Below are 26,034 nucleotides of genomic sequence, written 5' to 3' on the forward strand. Positions count from 1 at the left end.
TTCTTAGCCACAGATAGTGTAGAATGAGGCTATCCCTTACTGCCAGTGGCTGAGTAGCCTGGATCTGTCCAACAGTTACAAACTGTAGGACTGTAATGGATTAATAGGCAAAAAAGGCACACAGAACAGCTCTTCTGTTTGACTCTGAGAGGTCTCTGCAAAATTTCATGTGTCTCTCTAATGGGGCTGCAGAAACATCACAAATTAGATTATCATCTCAGAAAGACACACTTTACTGGAACACTTCCATATAAAACATGTCAAAAAGCAACAGATTTATGCAGATTTTTGCATATAAGAATAGTTCAGAATACACTATTAACAACTTACCCCCAAAAGGTGTTGGAAACTGAGCCATGGTTCTGTCACTTTTAGCTTGTTAAGAGATGCCTGAAGGAAAAAAAAAAAAAAAAAAAAAGATAATCAAACACAGAATCTTCCATATTCAAGGCACTTCTTTCCACTCTCTAATTAATTAGTAGGGAAAAAAAAACACTGTGAAGAATCAGGATCATACAAATACTACCTGCTATAACTTAGAATGGTTACTTATAAGAGAACCAAACATTTTTTGTACCAGCCTATGCATCCAGAAGTGTGTTTTCATACTAACAAATAACTACATTTCAGTTCTGTTTCAAGAACATCCACAAAAACAATCTTCATTTATAAATAATCAGTGATGTAATAAAGAAGAGAGTTAACTCAGGCACAACAGACAATATCTCAGTGGCACCGCTCAAGGCTGCTTTACTCTACCAAGTGTTAGAGCTCTGCTTCTACTTAAGAGCAAAATTGGCTCCACTTACAACTGCTGAAAATATACAATATTGTCAGCAAACTGTTTTTTATTCCTGACAGAAAAAAATAATGAAGCATACTGTCTTGCTTAGAGTTCCTTTGTTTTAAACAAAGTACATAAAAAAACCCAAGATTCAAGACTGCTTTACCCTGAAACTAGCCCACAAATTTAATAAGCACAGCTAAATGAACAAAGTGCTAAAGATGATACTGTAAGTAAAAATGCATTAGTTGGTGGGAGATACTCTCAAGTTTGCACCGCTTGCTTTTCAAATAAAAGCAATCTACACAGTCTAGGAATTTAATCTTTTAAGAAAGAAGGAAAAACATTTTTCTTGCTCCACACAAAGACTGACATGAAGTGCCTGAGCCAAGAGGACAATAGCTAGCAACAGAGCCACAGAACAATGAAAAAGCAGCCTCTTGTCCTACTAGATTCCGCTCATGTTTTCCAGGCAACAGGAGAAAAGCAAAAGGAAACAGAGTCAGGAGGAGAATAATTTAGACTGCTTGAACAGCAGCAGAAATTTATCAATATCACCAAGAAAAGGCATTAACTTGCATCAACAATTTCCTTTTGTCTGAATTTCTTGTTTGCTCCCCTCCCCATCCCCCTTTCACACTTCCCACATACTCTTCTGGCTTCCAACTTGGGAACCTACTATATATACACTCCACAGATGTCCCTGCAGAAAAGCCCACAGCACTTTTGTAAGCCAGTCTCCCCATCAATAGTAATTTAGAGAACCATGAAAAAAATACTGAATTCTTTCTCTTAATTTGGCTGAGCAACCAAGCATGATACACAACTCAGAAACTTTCTTTCAAATGCCAGGTAACAACAGCTGATACTAATTTCATGCACAGCAAGCATTGTCTCCAAAGTTTAAAATCATATGCACACTGATACAATAATTTCAGAATAAGCTATCTTAGTAGCTCCTTCAAAAGCATTTAAGTGCTAGAAGATCATCACTTTAATCGTTGCCTATGTTTTATTATTGTACTCTTGTTGCATGCAACACCTCTCTTATGCCTCTGTTATTTTAAAACTGCAAGCAAACCCTAGGAAAAAAGGAAATTAAAAAAAAATAAAATAGTTCTCCACACATGTAATTTAATTTGTCCATCAGGACAGAGGTAATCCTCCCCCTCTACTCTTCCCTGGTGAGATGACACCTGGAACACTGAATACAGTTTTGGGCTCCCCAGTTCAAGAGAAACAGAAATCTACTGGAGAGAGTCCAAATGAGAACTATGAGGATGATTAAGGGACTTGAACATCTCTTCTGTGAAGAAAGACTGAGAGAATTGGGGCTGTTTAGCCTTGAGAAAAGAAGGTTGAGAGGGGATCTTATTAAGTGTGTCAAGAGGATGAGGCCAATCTCTTTCAAGTGGTGCCCAGTAATAGGGCAAGGAGAAAGGAAAAGAGCTGGATGCCATGCCCTGTGAGGAAAGACTGGAGGAGTTAGGTTTCTGCTCCCTGGCAAAGAGAAGGCTCAAAGAGGACACTGCCACAGTAGTCCAGTACTGAAAGGGTGGTTACAAACAAAACAGAAGCTCTCTCTTCACAAGGAGGGGACAGGGGGAAAAAGCTGTATGGAGAGAGGTTTCATCTCAATATAACAAAGAAATATGGCCCCATCTCTAAAGGGTTTCAATATGGAGTTGCAGGGTGTTTGATAATCCCATCTAGGCCCTCTCTCCCATTAAAGGTTGGACCAGATGATGATCTTTCAAGGTCCATTCAAGCCCAACCTGGGCTGTTCTATGATTCTGTTTTTTGGTTTGAAGATATCTGGGAAGGAGTACAGGTATTATTTATCACAAAAAAAAAATCTGGCATAGACATTCTATTCCAAATTTATCATATATTTGTAAACTATTGTAAAGAAATACAGACACTGACATTTCTATTTGCAACATCGTTATGAAATCGTAACATCATGGTTTGGCTTCACCAACAAAAATTTCAGAAGAGCTCTACCCATGCTGATGGCTGATAAGGCCCATGAGGGATAGGCAAGTCTGGTTGCAAAAGGCAGAGCAGAAAGTCTCCTGTGAGGGGACAGCCAATGCACGGTTCTTTCTGCACTGTCTTTTCTCCTCCAGGCTGATTCTACTGTGTTCCCAAAGGAGGCAGCAGCATTATGGATGGTGTCTCCATGGCTCCCCACTGGAGGCCAGAGTGGGCCACTGCTGGCAGTCAGTATGGCCAGAGCTGAGGGATTGTTTCAGGGAGTCCCTGTATCTCCTCTCTGGGGCTCCTCTGTCACAGCAGCTGGTGGCAAGTTCACCACAGAGCACAATCTTAGGGAGGGGGTGATCCTCCATCCTGGAGACGTGCCCTGCCCAGCACAGCTGTTTCCTCAGTGTTGTGGCCTCCATCCTGGTGACCCCTGCCTGTTCAAGGACAGGAACATTGGTCACACAGTCAGTCCCATGGATGTTTAGGGTTGTACGGAGGCAGCACTGATGGAAGTGTTCAAGGAGTCACAGGTGGTGGGGGTAGATGACCCATGATTCAGACCCATATAAAAGAGTAGACAGTACAATGGCTCTGCAGACACTCATCTGTGTACTTTTATTCATGTGTTTATTGCTCTAGACTCTTTCATGAAGTCTTATGAATGCTCTGCATGCCTTTGCTAATCTGTTGTCTCTCTCTTTGTCAATCTTGGTGTCTGAGGAAATAATGCATCCCAGAGAGCTGAGCTGCTGGGCTGACTTAAGCTCTGATTCACCTATGGTGATGTGGGGATGATGGAAGTGTTCCTGTGGTGCAGACTGGTAGAGAACTTCTGTCTTCAAGTTGTTCTAGATCTACATTCTTAGTACTCTAATCACTACCAGTTCCACAAAAGCATTGACTCCTCTGCCTCCCTCATTACACCTGACATTCCCAACAAGAATGAAAACATAGTGGAAGAAAACAAAAATTATGTAGGAATCAACTGACCGGAAAGCTGACACAAAACCAGAATGGGTAAACTGAGGTCTGTGTCATTCCCCTCAGTAAAGCAGTAAATTCTCTCTTGCTAACTACTCCTAATTGTATTTGTAGAAACTTATATATCTCAGCAATTCTTTGAACTCTAACACATTCGCCTGACATTAGCCAACGAGCTTCAGAAATTATTGAAGCAGGAAGAAAAAACAATAAGGGGAACCACAACTGCACTGTCAGTCAATTGTATGTACTATTTCCTTAGAAAGCCAGCCCAAAACCCTTATATTAGGAAAATTATGCTAGTAATGAACTGTTAAATAGGAGTCCATCAAATAGTTTATTTTCTCCAAGAATGAGAAGATGCAATAGCTATTTTATTCCTGCTTTTAAAAGAACAATAAAGTACACTGAGCTACTCATCTTCACTTGTCCACAAAAAAGCTTAAGCCATCACCACAGCAAGACTTGACAAACAGACCCAACACTAAACACTTCCTTCTAACATATACCACTTAGTCTACTAACAACAGAGAGATGTATGTCTAATCTACACACAATATAAACCAGTAAACACTATGATCATTCACAAGTTTGCACTACTCAGCTCTCCCGAAAAGGCACACACATCATTTTTTAAATTCATATTGTGGTACTCGCATCAAGCATACCACATGTCCCCTCTCCACAAAGGTCTCTGCAGTACCAGAACATGTTTGTGTCCTCAGGTCAGTGAAAGCAGCATAATGAGCAAATGATGATCCAAGTAGATCAATAATTTGCAAATGCACACAGGACCCATTGCACATGTCTGCTCTGTTTTCTGCTCAGGATTATTAGACTATGTTGTTATGAGCGGGTAGGAAGGATGCTGGTGGTCAGCACTGTTCCAGTTTCACTGGAACATCTACACTGTTCAGAGGTTTTACCTCTCTGTCACTTGGAGGTGGAAAGCCAAGAGTCTAAAAGTGAGTACTTCCAGTAAGTAAAGTGGGAAAAGAGAAGAGTGTTATCTCTCATGAATAATGGGGTTGATAAGATCAGATAAGTCTACAATTTCTAGTCTGAAGGCCAATACTATTTCTCAGAGCTAAGGAGATGGACAATACTTGGAGGTAGGTTGTCAGCCTTTACTGTCTTCTACTGTGACAGTCCTACAGAAATAAATACAATCCTCCCATCCACAATCTCCTATGGATTTCAGAGCACAATGACACTTGCTCCATGCCTGAGCATAGGGGAAGACAAAATGTCATACTGGTACATGAACATAAAGTGTAGAACAAGCATCAGGACCAAGGCATTCAGAAAGGAATAATTTTGTATTCTGTACGATTAAAACTTTCAAAATATACACCATTATTTTTATATACACAGTGTTAAAACATACATCTAAAACACATTGGTACATTCACAAGGAAAATTTTCTTACACTCAACTCTAAGAGAGGGATTCTGTTCTAAGACAGAATCACAGAACTGTCAGAGTTGGAAGGGACCTCCAGAGATCATTTAGTCCAACTCTCCCACTAAAGCAGGATCACTTAAGAGCTCATTACACAGGACTGGATCCAGGTGGGCTTTGAGTATCTCCAGAGAAGGGGACTCCACAACCTCCCTGGGCAGCCTGTTCCAGTGTCTTGTCACCCCCATAGTTAAAAAGTTTTTTTCTTTTATTTAAATGGAACTTCCTATGCTCTCGCTTGTGCCCATTGCCCCTCATCCTATCACTGGGAACTACTGAGAAGAGTCCAGCTCCATTTTTGTTTCACCCATCCTTTAGATACTTGTAGACATTAACAAAGTCTCCTCTCAGCCTAATCTCCAGGCAAGTCCCAGCTGTCTCAGCCTTTCCTCATAAGAGATTCTCCAGTCCCCTGATCACCTTCATCACCCCCCTCTGACTCTCTCCAGTAGTTCCCTGTCTCTCTGGAACTGGGGAATCCAGAACTGGATGCAATATGCCAGCTGTGGCCTCACCAAGGCAGAGTAGAGGGGGAGAACGGCCTCCCTTGACCTACTGGCCTCCCTCTTCGTTATACAACCCAGGATTCCTTTTGCCTTCTTGGCAATAAGGGCACAACACTGGGTCATGGATAATTTACTGCCTACCAAGACTCCCAGATCCTCAGCACTGCTTTCCAGTAGGTCCACTCCTAACCTAAACTGGTGCACGGGGCTCTTGCTTCCCAGGTGCAGGACCCTACATTTGTCTCCTCAGGCGCTATTACCCTCTCATCCATCTTACAATATTCTAGATGAGCCCAGAAATATTTTATTTCCCATCACTCAGTACAAATCATTTACTCTTTTCTCAGAAATAAATATTCTACACACAAGTAGTATTCTTTTTCATATACGCAAGCAGTACTCTAATACTCTGCTCACCGTTTAAGGAGGGCTTTCTAGAGTAAAAGTTATTAATGCAAAGGTTAAACTTAAACTTACACAGAAAATTACTTCATATGTACATAAGTCCAGATCCCAGATAAATTTAGGTACTGATGTCTTAGCTAAGCTTTTACCTTGAAAAAATAAGCATGAAAACTATACTAGCAACACTTATGAACAGAAGTGAGAAGTATAAAAATTCCTTCCACTGCATAATATATATGGACTTCAACAATGTGGGTCAAAACTTCATTACAGTTTCTATTTAGAGTTGTTTGTGCTCTTCTAAGGACATGTTTACATAGAAAAATGCAATAAAGCCTTTATTAAATTAAGAGCAGTGTAAATTAGGACTATTCTGCTATTTCAGTATTATATGTATTTATATGGATAAGATTCACACCAAAAAACAAACCCCAAAACATATTGCTTTCCTTAAAATGCAGCACAGCATATTTCTATTCCCAAACAGACATTCACAAGATAATTTGGGCGGGCAAGAAGAATTCCTGAGGCAACTTATCAGTCACCTTCCTCCCCTGACAGGAAAAAAAAATAAGAAACAAAACCAACCAGAAAAAAATCCCCATCCTTCTCAAGTATTCCAAATCATGCCAAAATTCCCCAAAGCAGGATGTCATGTGAGAATATCACAGACTACCAGCATGTCTTGTTGTTCTCCCATGTTACAAGAGAAAGTCTTTAGACTAATATTAATAAGAAGACTTGGATAGTTTCAGCAGAGCCTGGCAATTTTAGATGGACACTGGAAAACAAAAACATTTTGAGACACTCACGCAAGTTTGATTCTTGCTATTTGGAAATCAGACAACTAATATTTACCAGTTTCAGTCAAACTTTTCAGAACTTTTGCTCTTTACAGGAATGATTTCTAACTGCAAAAGCCCTCATAAATGTTATCTTCCAGCATTTCTTATGTTTTGCTAAGTACTCAAATGACATTAACAAAATCAGTCACTCTTGCAAACACTTTTCAACTCCTACATCAGCAATGATTAAACTGCTGGGGTCACTTCTGCATTCACAGTATCTATTTTCTGATATGGGGAAAGGATAACCTGACAACAAGGGAAGAAAAATGACTTTAAACCCACCAAGCAGGTAACAGGTATAGTAGCAAGCACTCTTTTCTCCACTCTAAGTCAGAGAACAGCTCAAGAGTCTAATAAAGAACTCCTTACTTTCTAAAAACAGGAAAATTGAGACGTTTATCAGTAACTGTGGTAGAAGCCCCAGACTAAAAACAAATGGTGTTTCTGTGTACAAGTCTGCAGACAGTTAAGGAGATTGTTTATTTTTTTGCAGCGGTGCTGTCACTTTACCTTGTTCAGTCACATAAGCTTAAAGTGTTTTGTAGGACATTCCTTCTCAAGTACTTCCGCAGGAACTACCATGTTTTTGTCTGTTCATGATGAAGTATTGCAAAAGGGGTCCAAAATACATTTTATTACTTCAAGTCCTTAGGATCAAAGCTCAAGAGGACAGTTCTGAAGAACGTTCTTGGTCAAATCATGCCTCTACCACTCCAAGTTCTTAAATAAGTTCTAAGATTCAATCAACAGACTTTGTTGCCATCCAGATTAACTGCTGGTTTGTGGTTTTCCACAACTGTGTCTTTCATTAAAACAGTATGGAGTTTCCCAGGCTGCATTAACTAATATACATCTGGTTAAAGCTATTTCTCATTTGACAACTCATTCTCAACTGATAAAGTATTCATTTAATTTGAGCAAGGCACTCAGAACTTGTCCTTAACAAACATACAAAATTATTTCTTCAGAGAGAGTAGAGATTAATTCCTTGAAAATTCAGTTAGCTGGTTACTGGCATTAATGTCATCCCTTCTGAAGCAAATGAGAATGACAATCTCCATTTCAAAGCTGGGGAAACTAAGGCCGAAATGTATTCTAATTTGTAGTGAAAGTTAATAGTGTAAGTTGGAACAGAAACCTAATTCAGCCTAATCACTAACCACAAGAACATGTTTTGTATGTAAGTATTACAAGCAGAGAAGAAATTAAAGGATAAGGTTGGAAATGAGAAATCTAATACCTGGCATCTACCTCTTTCATTACATTCAGCATCGCCATCCACATAAGAAATGTTGCTGATGGCTCTGTATTGCCACAGAGCTTAAACAGCTCCCAAGCACTACAGTAAAAATGTTGCAGGATAGTACAGGCTATTTAACCAAAGCACAAATCTTTCACTCAAGGAGTTGCCAGATCAATCAAATGTAATTAACATCAGGAGGAAAGCAAGCAAAGGTTGCAGTGATAAGATCATTTTATAGTGTAGTCTAGCTAGCATAATTTGAATGGCTGTTTCAAATCTTGTATATACATGGGCTGTTTTTTATCTTGACAGCATTTCACACAATAATTCCTGTGCCAAACGAACTATGTCTGAATTACAGGACATGAATGAATGGATTTCATTTTAAAAGATTTAAACTTATGGAAAATCCACTGTATCACTCAACTGTTTTCCAAACCCTTACAAAGAGACAAAATAAGTATCTTGCTTTTCACTTTAGGATTTGTTGACTTCTTTCTGAACTACCACACCTTGTAAAGTATGAATTCTTTTATTTTAAGAAGTAACTATTAAAAGTTTCTTAGCACTCACAACTTTCATTTTTTTCTTTTTAGTTGTCTTTGCTCACAGAGGTGTAGTAACAGGCTGCTTTCTTTTTTGCTTGCACGTTTTCGTTAGTTGCTTTGTTGGTTTTTTTTTTTCAAAGCTTCACCAACACAATTGCACTTGACAAGTCCTCCACCTTCCAAAGAATTTCTGTTACACTAAAAATCTGAAACAAGAATTAGACCCAGGAATACATGCTGTACCTACAAGATTAACACTCTCATTAACATCGGGAATGATTCAGTCAGGAGAACAAAGAAATGCAAGATACCACTGCTAGATAGGAAAGTACTGTGCTCTCTCAGACCCACAAAGTCTGTTTTGTATCACAGACATGAACTTGAGCAGCGATCTCAACTGCCAGTAAGTAATGGTTTACAGTGATACTGAATGCTAATAGAATCAGAGAAAGCAGAGTGGTTCTGCTATTTACATTACATAAAATGAAGACAGTCATGCTTTATTTCAGAACTGTTAATCTGGCTGTCTCCATGGCTTAAGGATCACTAAGCACTGGCACTTAGAAGATACACTCAGAACAAAAGAGGAAAGCGGCCAAAGCCTGGATTCCAGCCTGAGACAAAGGAAAGCACAGTCTGAATGCTCTGTAATACTTGTATAGTAGTGTATTATTGGAAGAGGAGGCTGATAGTCACACCTTTCATTTAGCCACTCCTAACTCTAAGACTTTCAGAGAGTAGAGCACAGTTGTTTTCAAAGCCCAGCAGAGCACTGGATCACTTCTACTTCACTAAGCATTTTTCCATTTTCAGTTTCTTCCTTTACTACCTCAGCAAGAAGTAGCCCAGCTACAGAATATTATGGTTATGGGGTGGGTTTGGTTTTTTTTTTCAGATTAACTGTTTCCTTATTCCTACATCAACTACCACAGCAGAACTCCTTTCACTCCCCTTCAGCAGAGGTGGAATGAAGTTGGTGATATAAGATGCAGATGATTGTTCTGTGAACTCCTCCAGTGTAGATCAGCTTGTCCTCCATCACAGAAGAGCATCTGATCTTCTGAATGCTTAGAGGAAAGGGGATGGGTGACTTTTCTATATTTCACCAAAATAACAGACCCTTAAAACAAAGAAAGTGAATGGTAAAGACTCACTCATTGTATTTGCTTTCAAACAAGAAAATAACCCCCAAACACAAAAGTCTCAAGATTTAATTATGAGGATTCTCGTGTTCTGCTAAGAACATCCTCCTAACCTGTAAAGCCACTGATGCAGCACATACCAGGAAATTCTTTGCTCTGTGCCACTAACATACAGGTGGAATCCTGATTCACTGCTGTAAGGCAATTGTCTATATTAATGTACAATGCAGTGATCTAAATGCTGCATTCACTCCAGTTATCTGGCTCATTGGATTTCCTCACAAGCAAAGCACATAACTTATAAGCAGTAAAAAGTATACAGCTGTAAACATTACATATAAACAACATAAGCTTCACATACGTGGGTATGTGGACAGAGTGCCACATCACTTAGCATAAAACAGCAAGGCTAAATTATTTTTGCTACAAGGATGAGTTTAAACAGTTACATAGAGTGCAGGTGCTGGCAGCAATGGGCTGCAAGGGTCACCTCTCTGAATTCCATCAGACTGACCAAAGGGCACAGCTGAGCCCCTCAGCCAAGACGCCAGAGCCTCAGGGAAAACCTGTGTAAGGAAGGACAGAGCACTGCCTGGCAGCAAGGGGAAAAGTGTGAGGAACAGCCTTGGCAGCACCCAGGTGAGCAGAGGAGGAGGTGCTCCAAGTGCCCTGGCAGGGACCCCCTGCAGCCCCTGGAGAGAAGATGCTGTAGCAGGCATTGCCCTGCAGCTCAGGGAGAGATGAGAGTGAAGCAGACACACAGCCACACCGCTGGTGCATGGGGGCTGCAGCAGGTTTGTTCTGAAGGACTGCAGCCTCTGAGGAGGGCAAAAACACGCAGAGGAAAAAGAGAGGAGTGTTATGGACTGACCACCCCCCTGTGCTGCCCTGGCTGTGGGAGAAGTAGGAGAGTTGGGAATGAAGGAGTGCCGTTGAGCCCGGGATAAAGGAGGAAGAAAGGCAATGTTTCAATTTGTCTTTGTTTCTTACTATCCAAACCTGTTTTAACTCGTAATGGATTAATTTTTCCCAAGTGAAGTCTGGCTTGTCCATAATGGTAATAGTTAAGTGACCTCCAATATTTATCCCAGCCCACAAGATTTTCCACCCCATCTTCTCCCTCTTTTCAAGCTGTTGAGGAGGGGAGTAAGAAGCTGGGTGCATCTCTGGCAGCCAGCCAAGGTCAACCCATACCAACATACTAATTTATTTGAAGAAAACAGTATTCCATTTGTAGATGATCCACACCCTTTAGGAAATATTAGAGACCACATAAGAAAATACATAAAATTTTAAAAAGTGATCAAGGGTTGGACTTGATGATCTCTGAGGTCCCTTCCAACCTAGTCAATTCTATGATTCTATGATTCTAAGAACAGACAAATTGTTATGATTTATAAAACTAATTTTATGTAATAAATATATACCTAAAAATAATGAAACCATGCATCACTTAACTCATACAAAGATTACCAAATTTTGGCTTCTATTTATTTGGCTCTCAAGGGGTTTTAAAAGTTCTCTAAAAACAGTAACATGGTGAATAAAGTACCAATGCTACATTTTAGTCAAGGAAATTATGACAAACTGTGTTTAAAAAGAAATTAATGAAGAGGACAGCCTCTTTTCTATTTCAAAGAACAGAAACCTATAGAATAAGCAGTACCTGCTATAAAGGATACCATTCAATGATCTTCCTCAGTCACTGAAACTGAAAATCAACTAAAGGCAGGCACCTTTAGCAGCATATTTAGATTATTTCAGTAATAAAGCAATACAAATAATAGTTACCAGGTGAATATAGAGAATATACTTTGGTCTAAAGCAGCTGACATACTGCAAGGAGTTAGTCACTGAAACTTCATTTCTTTTATGAAGGAGATAATTTTATTTAATTAGAGCTTTACATGTGCTAAGATCTGGAACTCTTTCCTATGAGTAAGTTCATTAGTTCTCATCTTTGCAGAAAATAAAATACTTCTTTCAAAACCAGCCCGATTAAAACCACTGACAGGTAGTTTGATAAAGGAAAAAAAAACAAAATAACAAACATTCCAAAGACCTACTTGATGTTCCCTAAGGATAATACAGAATCATAATGGTTTGGGTTGGAAGGAACCTTAAAGATCACCCAGTTCCAACCCCCTGCATGGGCAGGGACACCTCCCACCAGACCAGGTTGCTCAAGGCCCCATCCAACCTGGCCTTGAACACTGCCAGGGAGGGGGCAACCATGACTTCCCCAGGCAACCTGTTCCAGTGTCTCACCACCCTAAAAGTAAAGAATTTCTTCCTAATGTCTAACCTAAATCTCCCCTCTTCAAGTTTTAAACCGTTTCCCCTTGATGTCTCACCACACACCTGTCTAAAAAGCCCTACCCCAGCTTTCTTGTAGGCCCCCTTCAGATATTGGAAAATTGCAATGAGGTCACCTCAGAGCCTCCTCTTCTCCAGGCTGAACAACCCCAACTTCTTCATCCTGTCTTCACAGGGAAGGTGCTCCAGCCCTCTGATCATTTTAGTGGCTCTCCTCTGGACACATTCCAGGAGCTCTGTGTCCTCATGTTGGGGACTCCATAACTGGACACAGTGCTCCAGGTGGGGTCTCAGAAGAGCAGAGCAGAGGGGGAGAATCCCATCCCTCGACCGCTGTCTGTGCTTCTTTTCATGCAGCCCGGGACCCTGTTGGCTTTCTGGGCTGCAAGCACACACTGATGGCTCATGCTGAGCTTCTGGTCCACCATCACCCCCAAGTCCTTCTCCTCAGGGCTCTCCTCAATCCTTTCTTCTCCCAACCTTATTGGTGCATGGGATTGCCTCCACCCAGATGTAGAACCTTGCACTTGGCCTTGTTGAGGTTCATGCAGTTTGCACGAGCCCACCTTTTGAGCCTGTCAGGGACCCCCTGGATGCCATCCCTTCCCTCCAGTGTGTTGACTTCCCCACACAGTTTGGTGTTGTCAGCAAACTTGCTGAGGGTGAATCCTATTCCACTCTCCATGTCACCAACAAAGATGTTAAACAGCACAGGTCTGAGTAGTGACCCTTGAGGAACAGCACTCCTCACACATCTCCATTTGGACACTCAGGCATTGATCACAACTCTTTGGGTGTGACCATCCAGCCAGTTCCTTATCCAGTGAGAGGTCCATCCATCAAATCCGTATCATTCCAGTTCAGAGATCAGAAGGTCATGTGGGGCGGTGTCAAATGCTTTGCACAGGTCTGTAGTATGCCATTTAACACAAATATGCTTACCAGCAGATAATGAAAAGACAAAACAGCACTTTACATAGCAGCTTTATTGGGAAGAAATGCAAATGTTGGTTGAACAGGATACTGAAACTTCCTGTGCTATTTTTCACATAGTGATAAGGACAGACCCTTAGGCATTTGCGAAATTAAGGTATTTCCTTACACTAGAAAGGTTGCTTATCAGACAGCATATAAAGAGAACAGATTCTCCTACATTGTCAAGAATGCAAAAGTTGCATGAAGCTTAAACACAAGGAATTAAACAAGTTAAACCTCAATTGCTAAAGTCTCTTATCTAAAATATGCTTAAGAGCACACTAATGAACTGAAGTAAAAGAGGACTTGACTGCATAAAGCAGGGTATATCCCAAAGTAAGGTTTTCCTGTTTCCCTTTTCTGACAGGATATCAATTCCCTTCAAAATGCCCACAAGCAATTTTCACAGAAGAGCAAAACTAATTCAGGTGTGTTCACAAGGCTAGGCTACTGATATATGCAATGGGACAAGTGAAGACAAGTTTTGCAAGATTAAATAGTAAATGGGAGATACCTATATACAATGCCTTAAAAGCATATTCCATATTACAAATTCTATATTGAACAGAATTATCCATTGACTGCAAGCACAGCTGAATGGCAATAAAAAAAATTGTTTAAGAGCAAGTTTCCAGACAACGACTGTGGTCTCTACCACTTCCACAGAAATCAGTCTGCTGATTTCTCAACAATAGGAAACGTTTCAAAAATTGGTTGGGGTTTTAGACTCTTCATATGTTAAGACACAAGGACAGGAATATTCCTGTTGAATATATTATATTCATGTAATAAATTATGATAATTATAGAATTATCATAATTATAAAAATAGACAACAAAAATGGTCTTCCATATATTTCACTGGAGTTGAGGTGCAAGTATTAATGCACCCCAGACTCCTCCAAAACACACTTATAGTGAGGTTAGCATCTTTCTCACTATAGAAAGAGACAGGTGGTAGAAGCAAGAGTTATTGGAAGAACAGACACATTTCAGCTTCAGTTCTAACAAAATGTATGTTGCAAATATTATTCCACAGCAGCACTTTCTAACTGCTGAGCAGCTGAGGGAGCAACAGCATCACTCAAATACAGTGTCACCATGTTCTGAGCTACAACCCCTCTGCATTTCTGCCAGGGGTTGAGAATAATTTCAAGACTAAGCAAGAAAGAACCAGAACATGCACACAAACAAACCAACTCCAAGGAAAAAAACTAAATACAGAAGGCAGGACATTTTTTTTCAAAAGATACATGTATCAGGCAGCTAGAACAGAGGTGCTATTTCTCAGTATATAAATATTTATAGCTGAGATATATTCTTCTGAGAAGAATGAAGGTTACAGGGGCAGGGCACAGGCATTTTGCATGCTTCATCTGGAAAGCAGGCTACTTTGTTACTGTCCTCCTATACATTACCGCAGACATCTGTATGGTTAAGAATACTTAGGAGAGTAATTTCCCCATACAGAAATGCTTTAATACCTTTTTCCAGGATAAAAATTCCTTTCCTTAAAGAAGATAAGAACATTAACATTACTGTTAGTGCTAATGGTTTATTTACTGTAAGCTGCAAATCAGCAGCATGAGGAAGTTTATTTACTGTAGCCTACAAAATTCTCCCCTGTGGGGACTTTAAAAGTCATCTGTGTTTCAGTACCTAATAATCAGGAAAAATTGTTACAAGCCACATCACGGTTGTGGAGCTGTCTTAAACCAGTAAAAAAATCAATCACAAAATTGTAATACAATGCTCTGATTTCCCAACACAATAGATAAAAAGACTTTTCATGTTTGATTCAAGCAGCAAAGTGAAGACAGCTATGAACACAAGCCTACAGTACTCCTTTAAAACCCTCACATTTGCAAGTTTTTAACATGCCAACTATTAATCAATGCACAACTACACATGCTAGTACAGTAATTCTGGTATGTAACAATATGATCCTTATTCCATGAAGTTCTGTGGTGACAGCAAGTTGATTACTATGAAGAGACACCCTGAACTCTGCATCAAGACACTTGTTTCCTTAGCAAAGGCAGGGAAAGAAAAAAAAAAAGTGATGAGATGAAACATTTATTTGGGGAGTTGTAAAGAAAGGTTACATGGAGGGCCAACAAATAATGAAAAAACAAGCCTGATAAAAGTGCTGGAAGGGCATGATGCCACAGTGTACTTCACAGTTCATCCACTTCATAGTTCACTTATCCCATTCCTCCATCAAACTCACAGAGCTCTTGAAGAATTAATGTAAAACCTCACAAAGATTAAGCTTTCCAAGTTTCACACTTCTGCAGAGATCAAATATGCTCAGCTTATGTTACACTCATCACCGAGTGATGACACAAAATTATGCTCTGAAGACAGAATTTTCTTTTAGGATTGGCAAACTTCTTTTTTGAAGTAATCAGCAGGATGGTACGACCTCTTCTTTTTCATTTTCCCTCACAATATGAGCCCTGAACAAGGTTCTTGTAGGACACAGGTACTGAAGAAGTGGGAGACTACAGCCATCTCATTAAATGTGTGAACTTTAAATTTCTACAGGAGTCATCAGTGCTACATCTCGCTCAGACAATTTTCTCCTGGCATGCTTTGTTGCCATGAGCTTACTTTGGTTCACTGAAAGTTAATGTCTGTCAAGATAAAGCCACAACTTGCAGGGAATCAGACAGAGATGACACCTCTAGTATAAATTTAAACAGTTACCAAGTGAAATCCTGGGACCAAGTCAAGAAATTCACATTATCTTCCTTGAAATGGAAGTTCCATGCATAAAAATCTAATTCTATAAAAAGAGGAAACAAACTACAAAAAGGAATCTGTAGTGTCCAAGTTACATCATTAAAAAGGCTGTGAAGCTGTCAACTTTTTTTTCTCCATTTTCAATCTTGCCATCAGCAACAACATAAGAGAAATTACAGAAATTACAGTTATTTCGCATGCTTTGCTAACAATTAAAGCCCAAATTCCTAAAAAGCTGGTTAAACTTGAGCATCTTCAGCATCTTTTTCTCTCTTATGGCTTCAAGATTCATAGGATGAGAGACATGCTGATGGCAATCAATATACTGATACGCCTCCCAACCCAGAAAAAAAATATCTAGTCCTTAAGCTTAATCTCAAGACAGCTGCTTCCCTTCTATGCTGATTTCAAGTTCAGCATAAAGAACACAGCCAAGGATCACAAAGATTCTGAAATAAACAGCTCACATAAAATATATGTGTACCCATATGTTATACGACAGAAAAAAACATTTGCATGTAACTGAAGGGATGCTACTGACATATGCTACTATAATGGAGATATTTTAGTGAACTTATTTCTCCTGATGCAAAGGACGTTTCTTACTTGAAGCAGTTTTAATCTTTCTCAAATTTAAAAAAAGATTATTAAATTAACTCTTCTTCCTTTTCTAAGATAGTATTTTGCACTCCAGTTGACCACTTTTTATCTCATCTTAAAATGGGCCTTTACATATAAGATTCTCATTTTTTCTAGTTGTTTAGGAAAATTCCATTAAGTAGTGGGCATAAGTCACTAAATTTCAAGCCCAGAAAGCTGAGTATCCATGGCAGACACGTCGTACCTGAATCAGTTATTTCTTCTCATAAATTGAGAACAGTTCCCTAATAGGATTTCTTCTTAAAACAAAAAAACCCAAAACATTTTAAGTAACTTTCAAGATTCTCTACCTTTTGATCATGCAAACAGGCACTTAGTATTAGTATAGCAGTAAAATAATATTACTAGGTACCAAAAATTTATTTGAAGAACTTTACCACTTCACTAACAGGATCACACCTGTAGGTCATGAATCAGGTTTACATGTGTGTATATATATATATTTGTGTATATATATATATATATATATATTTTTTTTTATACATGGGGAAAGAAAAAGCAGAGAACTGTAGTTTAAGGCTACAAACGACATTTATTTTCCATTACAAATATGTTACCATATCTTCATGTGAGGATGACAGATATGAAAAGTTTGCAGAATCTGTGGCTCAAACTTGAAGTAGTGGATTACAACCTGGCAGCTAAAATGATTACAATCCCCATTCACTCAACCTACTCCAGAAGCTTTAAGGTGCTTTCACTCTTGAATCAGGATTATTTATTTCTCAGTCTGGTTTGTTAAAAATAGGGCCAATTTGCCTTGAAAATTGAGTCTTATGACTCCAAAATAAGACAGCTCGAGGGCCATTTTCTGCAGCACAGATATCATCAGAAGAGGCTTGGAGACAGCTGTGAAGGAAGCTTGAAATAGCAGAGGCTAGCAAAATTGGCAGTACATTCAGCAGTAATTCTTCAACTCACACTGACTGGCTTCAGTAAAGCACAGCATACTCTAAGAGTTGGCAACTGACAAGGTTTTTAAAATAAACTTTCAATTCTAAAAATAAATTTCTGATTGTTTACCTTCTGAGTTAAGACCTGAAAACAAAAACTGGCATTACAAGGAAACATCTAGTCCCTCACCATTCATTACAGCTAAGAAGTTACCCTCTAAATGGCAAGCAAGATTTTCTTGTAGCCACTTATCTGCAGGACAAGCACAAGCAAAAGATGCTTTACACTAAAAAAGTTGTCAATATTTCAGCTATTCAAAAACATCACATACTGAAGCACTTATAATCAAACCTTTGTCAGACAAAAAAGCCTTTCTGAAAAAGTCAACAGCCAAGTTTTCAGCTCTCCTTAAAAACACACATGGCATTTGCTGGTGCTTGAAAGGAAAGGAAAAAAAAAAAATGAACTTACTGGGAACAGGAGTTGGCTACTCACTGGGCAAAGAACCTGAACTTTTGCCTACAAAATTAACCTGTCCTCTTTTGGGGAAAGAAAAAAGTAGTAATACTCAACCAAAATCTGACACCAGAATAATGAATACACACCTGATCAAGAAGTGGAGGTTCTGTTAAATATGCTGCATGTGGCATACAGCATTTTCTATGAGATATGTTTAGTTCTAAAGTTGTAAACAATCATAGAAGGTCCCATGAACTAGTAAATTCTAGTAAGTATGGTACAAAGCAAGAGTAAGATTGTTGATTTCCTCTAAAAATTTAGTTGCAATAACTAATTCTCCTAAAGCTACAATACTATTTTCTATTATTTTTAAAGTTTTCAAAGCAGCACTGGCATAAATCTCATACAGAAGTCAAACCAACTTTACTTTCATACATAAATGAGCAACAAAGTACTCGTAGAGATAAAAATACATGAATATGCCTCAGTTCTCGTCTGTTCAAGTATTGCTGCTAGAGGTTTCAGAATCCAAGTACTCAAAGTACTCCTTGAAATGTACAGCTGTTTTAGTACAACTTCTAAGCAGGAAATCCCAAATTATGCAAGAAAAAAATTCCAGTAAAAAAATGCCAGTTCATATGCGAACAGCAAGTAATCCTCAACAAAGCCCCCCAGCAAGCATTGCCAAGACATGCACCAACATTCTAGACTGAACAGGCCATTTATTCACACACTTCTTTCCTTTTTATTTTTAATTCTCCAGCAAAGTCCATGACAACTGTTTTGAGCTAGAGTTCTACTGTATGACAATAGTTTATGCTCTTACTTTAAGACCTGCTGAAAAATCTCACTAATTATTTTGACTACCAGTTCTTAAATGCTAAGTACATGATGACAATTGAGAGAAATACACGACTGTCTCAGATTTACATTTGTCTATGGCTCATTTATTCACTGCTTGTACAGCTGAGTCTTTAAATGCTTGACGAATGGGAAAAAAGTAAAAAACCAGCACCTCCAGCTCCTTCAAGATACTAAATGTGTTGGTTTTAGTTGGGTCAGAGCATTTTCCTCACAGTAGTTAATATGTGCGTGAAACAGTGTCAATGTCACAGGGATGTTTCCATTACTGCTGAGCAGTGCTTAGAGATTCAAGGTTTTTTCTGCTCCTCACACTACCCTGCCAGTGAGTATTTCATACCATATGATAGCATTCTCAGCAATAAACTAGGGGGAAGGTTGGCCAGGAGAACACTGCTCAGGGACTGGCTGGGCATCAGTAGGTTGGTGGCGAGTAATTTTTTTCATTTGCATCACTTGTCTTTGTTTGGATTTATTTCTCTCTCTTTGTTACCTTCTTTTTAATTACAAATTTTTCTTATAAATATTATTATTATTTCCATTATTAAACTGTTCTTATATCAATCCATGAGTTTTCCCACTTTTATTTACCCTTCCAATTGTCTTTGCCCATCCTGCTGGGGGTGGCAGGGAGGGACTGAGCAGCCGTGTGGGGCAAAGCCAACACTGCAGACAGCCTCAAGCAGGGAAATCACAGGGGCTCCAAGTGTTTTTTAACAGTTGTGAGAGAAACCTAATTTTGCTCTTGGTTTTAGTGCAAAGTTAAGTGTTACAGACCTACAGCAGAAATGTCTTCCAACCTCATTTTTAAAGTGTTTATCTCTAGACTGGCATACCAGCAGAACTGATACACAAAAATGGAAGAAAGAAAAAAAATGAGCTATAGCATTAAACGCTACAGCCAGACCAAAAATATGAGTAACCAGATACTCAGTGCCAGAGGTCACAGCATCTACCAGCAGTACTGCTCATGCAAGCCATTGAAAAACAGTAATAAAGAAGTCCTACAAAGAGGCACTAAGCCAGCATCTCCCCAAGAGAGCAGGAACTTTACACATTTTTTAAGTTACCTTGCCAATAAGCTCCCCACTGTATCCAACCCACTAAACATTAAAATCTGGAAGACATATAATGATTCTATAGCAACCAGCTGCTGAGATTTTTCAAACAGAATGAAGTGAATACAACTGCCAAATACTTTCCCAACAAATTTACCCAGTCCCTTGTGGGGGGAGAAAAGTATGTTCACTGCTGCAGTTCAAGATCCAGTGTAAATCTGAGGTCACTACAAAACCAGGGCAATTTAAAACAGATCAAATAAGAGGGAATAGGTAAATAAACAGACACACAAACAAACTGCAGGTACGCAGGCTGCAAGGACAAACGCATCACTCAACCCTCTCCTCTGGAGTACAACTTTCATGAGACTTTTTTTCGAGCTGGTTACTCCCATCAACACACCACCAAGAGGGAAACTTCAGTACTAATACTTCCCTGTCCCCTGTAAGAGCCTATGAGGGCATCTTGTGGAGAGGTAAACCAAACAGCCATACATGTATATGCCAGCTCCACAGTGGTATCTGTGTTCTGTAAACTCTCAAAAGCAAGAAGCTATTTTGTTGTCTCTCTGTTCAGATTCAATGACTTTTGCTGCAAGTTTCCTGATGCGTGTGCCCGTAAAAAGGTTCAACTTCCCTACTTTATGCCTACAAGCACACCAGTTAAGGCATTTCTGTCAGCAAAACAAGAATCAGAGACTATGACAACTGAAGAGCACAGTTTCCCTTAACTTACATGAGACAAAGGAAGACTCCAGGTAACTTGAAAAAATAACTAAGAAAAATCAGCCCAATATTGTCCAAAATGTGTATCCTCAGGAGACATGTTTTAGAAGTCTACAAATAAAAAGAAAGCTGGAAGCAATCTAAATAGGTAACCCCGTCTGTTTCTTTTTATTGCAATAAGGCTTTGCTTCTATTTAAATCTTCACAGAATAAAGTCTTCAATCTTTAATGAGACAAAGCCAAGCTAATATGAGATGTAATTATTGACAGACTATAGTAATCTAGCTTCATAATATAGGACAGGGGTAACAACTGAACTCAGCAGGCAGATGTTTAAAATACTTCAGTTGAGACAGGGGATCTCATGCTTCCTCTTCAGGTTACATTGTCAGCCGAGTGTTTTTCCATCTCCCCCAGCTGTAGGGCATGGCTCACTAAGCTACTCCAAAAAAAAACCTGAGAACTGTCAGAAAACTCAAGGGCTTCCTCTTGTACATGGTCTGGTACAGAACTAGAAACTGCTTGGAAAAAAAAAGTAATCAGAGCAGAGTTTGGAAACCTGCATACTGGTGTATCCACACTACTAGTAGCCTTCTCCCCTTTGCTTCCCCTCATACTTACGGTCTTTTTAAACCTCTCTACCTACCAAGTATCTCAGCTGGAGAGTTCTCTCTGAAGGATTCAATTATTTTTTATTCCTTTTTTATTATTATTAAATTTATTTCTCCTGTCTCCCCGCTTTTTTTTTAAGCTGGAAATTATAATAAAGAAAAAACCTCAACAGAAGAGGAAATGAAATTTCATACGAGTTTCAATATGCAGGCTTCCTAGGTTTAATTTCAGTGCACAAGGTTTAGCTGAATCAGCATTCTTCATTCATAACACTTGAAGGGTTTTGAGGATTTGTTTTGTTCCAAATAAGAGGACCACATTTCTGTCACTGTTATGAACTTCCCAAGCAGAATGCCTAAGTTTGATTAATATAATCTTTTAAGAGATTCAGCATAATTACATTCCCTATATTCAGGAAAGATATTTTAATGTATTTGTTGCCCTGCCAACTAGCCTTTACCTTGCCTTTCCTAACAAACTGCAGGTGGTTTTACTGAGGATTGGATCAAGGTAACCCAGGAAAAGCAGGTAATTTTTGCCATAATAAATTCCAGAATTAAGCAACTACAACAGGGAATCCTGTTTTCCTTGGAGTGACAGTGCAACCTTTTCCTGCTCCAAGCACATGGAGCAGGAAAATAAAGCAAAATTATTTCTGAAGCTTCATGAGATTCCTAATTAGAGAAGCTTTATTCTCTGTCAAAACCAAATGAAGAATCATCCCTCTTATTTATAAAGAAGTTCTTAAAACTCCATAAAAAACCCAAACCCAACCAAAAAAACAAATTAAAAAGAACCACATAATAGGCAGAAGGTTTATTATTCAGCTATCAAAGGAGCTTAGCAAGTATCCAGAAACAACAACCACTGAAGCAACTACAGTCTTTCAGTCTGCTGAAATTTCAGCTAATATGTCATCCCTGGAACATGTTCAGCTCCTCAAGCCAGCAGCTAGGAAGAGCCAAAAATGTCGAAAGGTCAAAGCTCCATTTCTCTTACTCTTGCCTCTGAGCAAATGGTGAGGAAGAAAAAAAGAAAAACAGCTCTACATATTTCTAATTTTTCATCCTACAGTTTTCTCCCTTCCTCAAAAAAAAACTCTGAAGCCCGTACCAAGACACAAGCAGGAGAAGAGTGAAACCATCCCAGGCCCTACCAGTTTGTCACCTGTCTGTGAAATTCTGAAATCTAATACTGAAGCCCAAAGTTTTCTTGCATAAAAAAGCAAGAGCATAAATAAATGCTGGTGCCTAAATAGTCAGAGATACCACAACACACTGGATTTAGTCTTTGCTTGTACAAAGAATCCATTCAAATTAAGAGTTAGACACTTTAAAATCAGATGATGTTTACATCTAAAAGGCTTGCCTTTAATATTTTTGTTTTATATGGTCTTGTTTCTTTTAAAGAAAGGTTTTATCAAATATTTGCAAACTTTTCTGTTTTTCCCTCACAACACCAGTTGCTCTAACCTGGGGACATAAACATGATCTGATGTTAAAATGGCTTGTCTCAGTCACACACACAGAAATACTGAGATGCTTTCAATAATCAAATATTCCTTTACTTCTTTCTTATTCACATAGCATGTCAAACACTACCACTTGGTTCTGGACAGTAGGCTTCCAATGCAAATTTAGCTTTTAAATTCCACTCAGCAGCCCACACAAATGCTATCACTAACTAGTCTGTGGTTTTCACCAGGATATTCCCCATCACATCATCTGAAATGCTTTAGGTAACACCACGAGTTTAAAATAAAACTTTGCCAGATTTCCTAAAATAGAGGAAGAATAGGAACAGGCATCAAAGTATTCTAAAGTTTGAAGTCTTTATATAAGAAGTTTGTAGAACACATCAGGTAAGTTCATGCAGGGTTTGTTGGTTATTTTTTATTTATTTATTTTGAAGACAGCTTTACTTAGGGAGACCTCCAGGTTATTATGTAAGTACTCATAGATTTGTTTGTAAGTTCTAAAATAATATCGCCTTAAACACTTTGGGTTAAATTCACTCAACTAGTTAATACAAATAAGCTAATCTAAAAGTCACACAGTAGCATGTGTCAGTAGTTCAGAGAAACACTGAATACTTGACTCAAAAGGGTGTCTCTTTTTCCCTCCTTTCCCCCCAAAAAACCACACAGCAAAACTGTTTTGCTTGCATAATCTACAGACAGGGCAAGTTTTAAGCAAACCCCTCAGATTTAGATGTTGAGTTTAAATAAGTAGCACCAAATGTACATTTGCAACACATTTTTTAGAATAAATCCACTGCATTTGATACTAGTCAGCACTGCATCTGGAATATTTTGTATTTCTGTTTCACAAGAGCAAAATCCACTTATTGTGCTGAGCTATGAGACTTATAGTTCCTCCATAACTTCTGGTTGTGCAAAAAAGCATGACTGATTAATCATAAAAGCATGAAACTATTACTATGAAAATGCTGCACAAACCTCAACTCCACTGAGACTATTCTGATAAGAACTGTGGTAACGAAGCACGTTCAGAGGATGGATAACACCCTTAGCAGCTTCCTACCAGCAAGCCTGGTTCAAAGACCATAAAAGCATCTCAGCAGGAGGAGCACACTACTAGAGTGGGAGGACACAACTATTTTAGTTTCACGTCACCTACAAAATCTCTTCTTCAGAAGTCCAATATCAGCTTCTCTGTACTACTAATGCCATCTGGAGAGCTCTTTGGAAGCAGGAATTTTCAGCACTAAGAAAGGCTTATTGATACCAGCTAAACCACTGACTCCTGATCACAGCCAGTAAGAGCTTATGCAACACCCACATCACAACCAGTCAAGTGCTACACCACACAAAAACCAAAATGCCTTGGCTGCTGCCTTCTGCCCATCATCACAGAGCCTGGCAACATGCCCTTGAAGCAATACCACTTTTCAGCAGACATGACCTGTAAGACAAACTTAATTTCCATCATATTTCTTAAAATTAGCATGTTCTATTCAATAGTAGGTTGCTATTTGTTCATTTATGACAGCGTTACATTGTTTACTGTGGTTTTGAGTATGTATAGAACAGGACAACCTGCAGAAGTTTCTAAGAGGGAGAGCGGATGTTTTCAAACTTTGCCATTTAACCAGCTCCAAAATCCAGGATGTCCAGGCATGAGTATAAATGATCTTGCCATGTGAAAACATACTTTAACTTTTGCATTTCAATTTTTTTCCTCCAAATTCAAGTTTTACAAACTAGAATTTAAAAAGAGACAACAATAAGGAATAGCTGGAAAAAATGGGAGGATGGCCTTGTTACCCACAACAGCTTAATTTCACACTTTATTCTAACAAAAAAATACTTCTTTTTCTCTGTTACTATGCTATTTTGCAATTTGAACACACACCGCAGAACAAAGGTATTAAAATGGAATGCTGCTTTGTGAGAAAATTTTAAAAGTATTCCAGGTAGCTCTACAAACTTTTTCCAGTAGTTTTCCTAATCTTTCCTTTCCTTAGAAACATCAACAGAACAAAATCAACAAACATAAAAATACAAAGCTTAAGTGGGAAACACCTGCCAGCCTAAAGATAATGCTGAAATACAAAGGAGCATTCAAGTGAAGAAATACAGATATAAGAGAAAAAGAGAAAAAAAAAGAACAGATAATAAGAATGTTGATGAGTAAAAACAAGGAGCCAGGAAACCAAATGTTGCAGTAGCTCTGGAAGCAGATGCACTGAAGGACCTCATCAGAGAACTATCTAAAAAAAAGGCAATTGCACTGGATGCCCATGCAAAAATTAACAAAAAACCCAACAAAACCATTAATATCACAGAAGCCTGTATGCCTGCCTGCAAAACAAGCTTATCCAACAGGGACTAACACGATTTTAAAAAAAAAAGATGCCAGTATTTTTGTGCAAGAAATTAAAATATTACACCATCCCCTTTAGCACGTGATCACATTACTGGTATTTTTATGACAAAACAGAACTCTGAAGTTGTCAGCTTTAGTTCATGATTTGCTGTAATAAAGAAAGAATCTTACTTCCCTAAAATACCCTGAAGATTTATGGAAGTTATCAGAATCTTACAGTGGGTAGCTCAGCTTCTGTCTAGACCTCCTTGCAAGAAACACAGGAATCCATATAGAATCTACAAGGAACTTTTCACAGATGGATCTATACATTGCAACTGACTCTCTTCAACAGCCAGCTTTGTATGGGTACAAGTATGTGCTCACACAGAACAGCTTGCAGGATGAGGGATTAACAATGTGTAGCTCATGTCTAAACATAGTGCAGTATAACTGGAACTAAAAAATTGAATAGATCTGCTCAGCCTTTATCTTCTTTCATGGCAAGACTGGAAGATAACACTGAAGTTTTGACCAATCCTGCCATGACCTATTTAAAAAGTTACTTTAAAAAAAATGTTAAATATTGCACCTTACAACTTACAAGGTAGTCCATATTCTTGTGGTTTTTCATTTGAAATTGCAATATAAAGCTAGAGTACATGCAAGATGATCTTTTAGAGTTACAAGTAAGAGGCTTTTAGTAACAAAGAAGTGGTGACCTCAAATACAAAATAAGCTTCAATTTTCAGACCAGTCATATGAACACTTAACAAACAAGACATAAGTTTCCAAAACACAATTCTTAGTATTAAATTGAAACATAATATGTACCCAGCCATCACTGATAAGCATCTGAGTGTCCCTGCATAAACCTACCTTGACCTTTGGCAGTCTGACAGGCAGCTGACTTTACACAGATTCCTCAGCTAAATGGACAACCAAGACTACTCTGTTCTGTACGGGGACACAGTTGCATTACTTTCCTATTAGTCAAC

General features: G+C 38.7%; 1 protein-coding gene across 6 annotated transcripts in view; it reads right to left on the bottom strand.

Moving 5' to 3' along the window:
- ITSN1 (intersectin 1) overlaps nucleotides 1-26,034 on the bottom strand; it is a 133,190-nt gene that overhangs the window by 101,357 nt on the left and 5,799 nt on the right. For all 6 annotated transcript variants that reach the window (XR_011727808.1, XM_071753819.1, XM_071753813.1 and 3 more), the window contains exon 2: nucleotides 331-390. Coding sequence is in view for 5 of the 6 variants with exons in the window: in XM_071753819.1 (XP_071609920.1) it covers nucleotides 331-358 (28 nt within the window). In the remaining variant the exon portion in view is untranslated. The remainder of the gene's footprint in view (nucleotides 1-330; nucleotides 391-26,034) is intronic.

The sequence above is a fragment of the Heliangelus exortis genome, chromosome 1 (assembly GCF_036169615.1).
Source record: "Heliangelus exortis chromosome 1, bHelExo1.hap1, whole genome shotgun sequence".
NCBI classification, from domain to species: Eukaryota; Metazoa; Chordata; class Aves; order Apodiformes; family Trochilidae; genus Heliangelus; species Heliangelus exortis.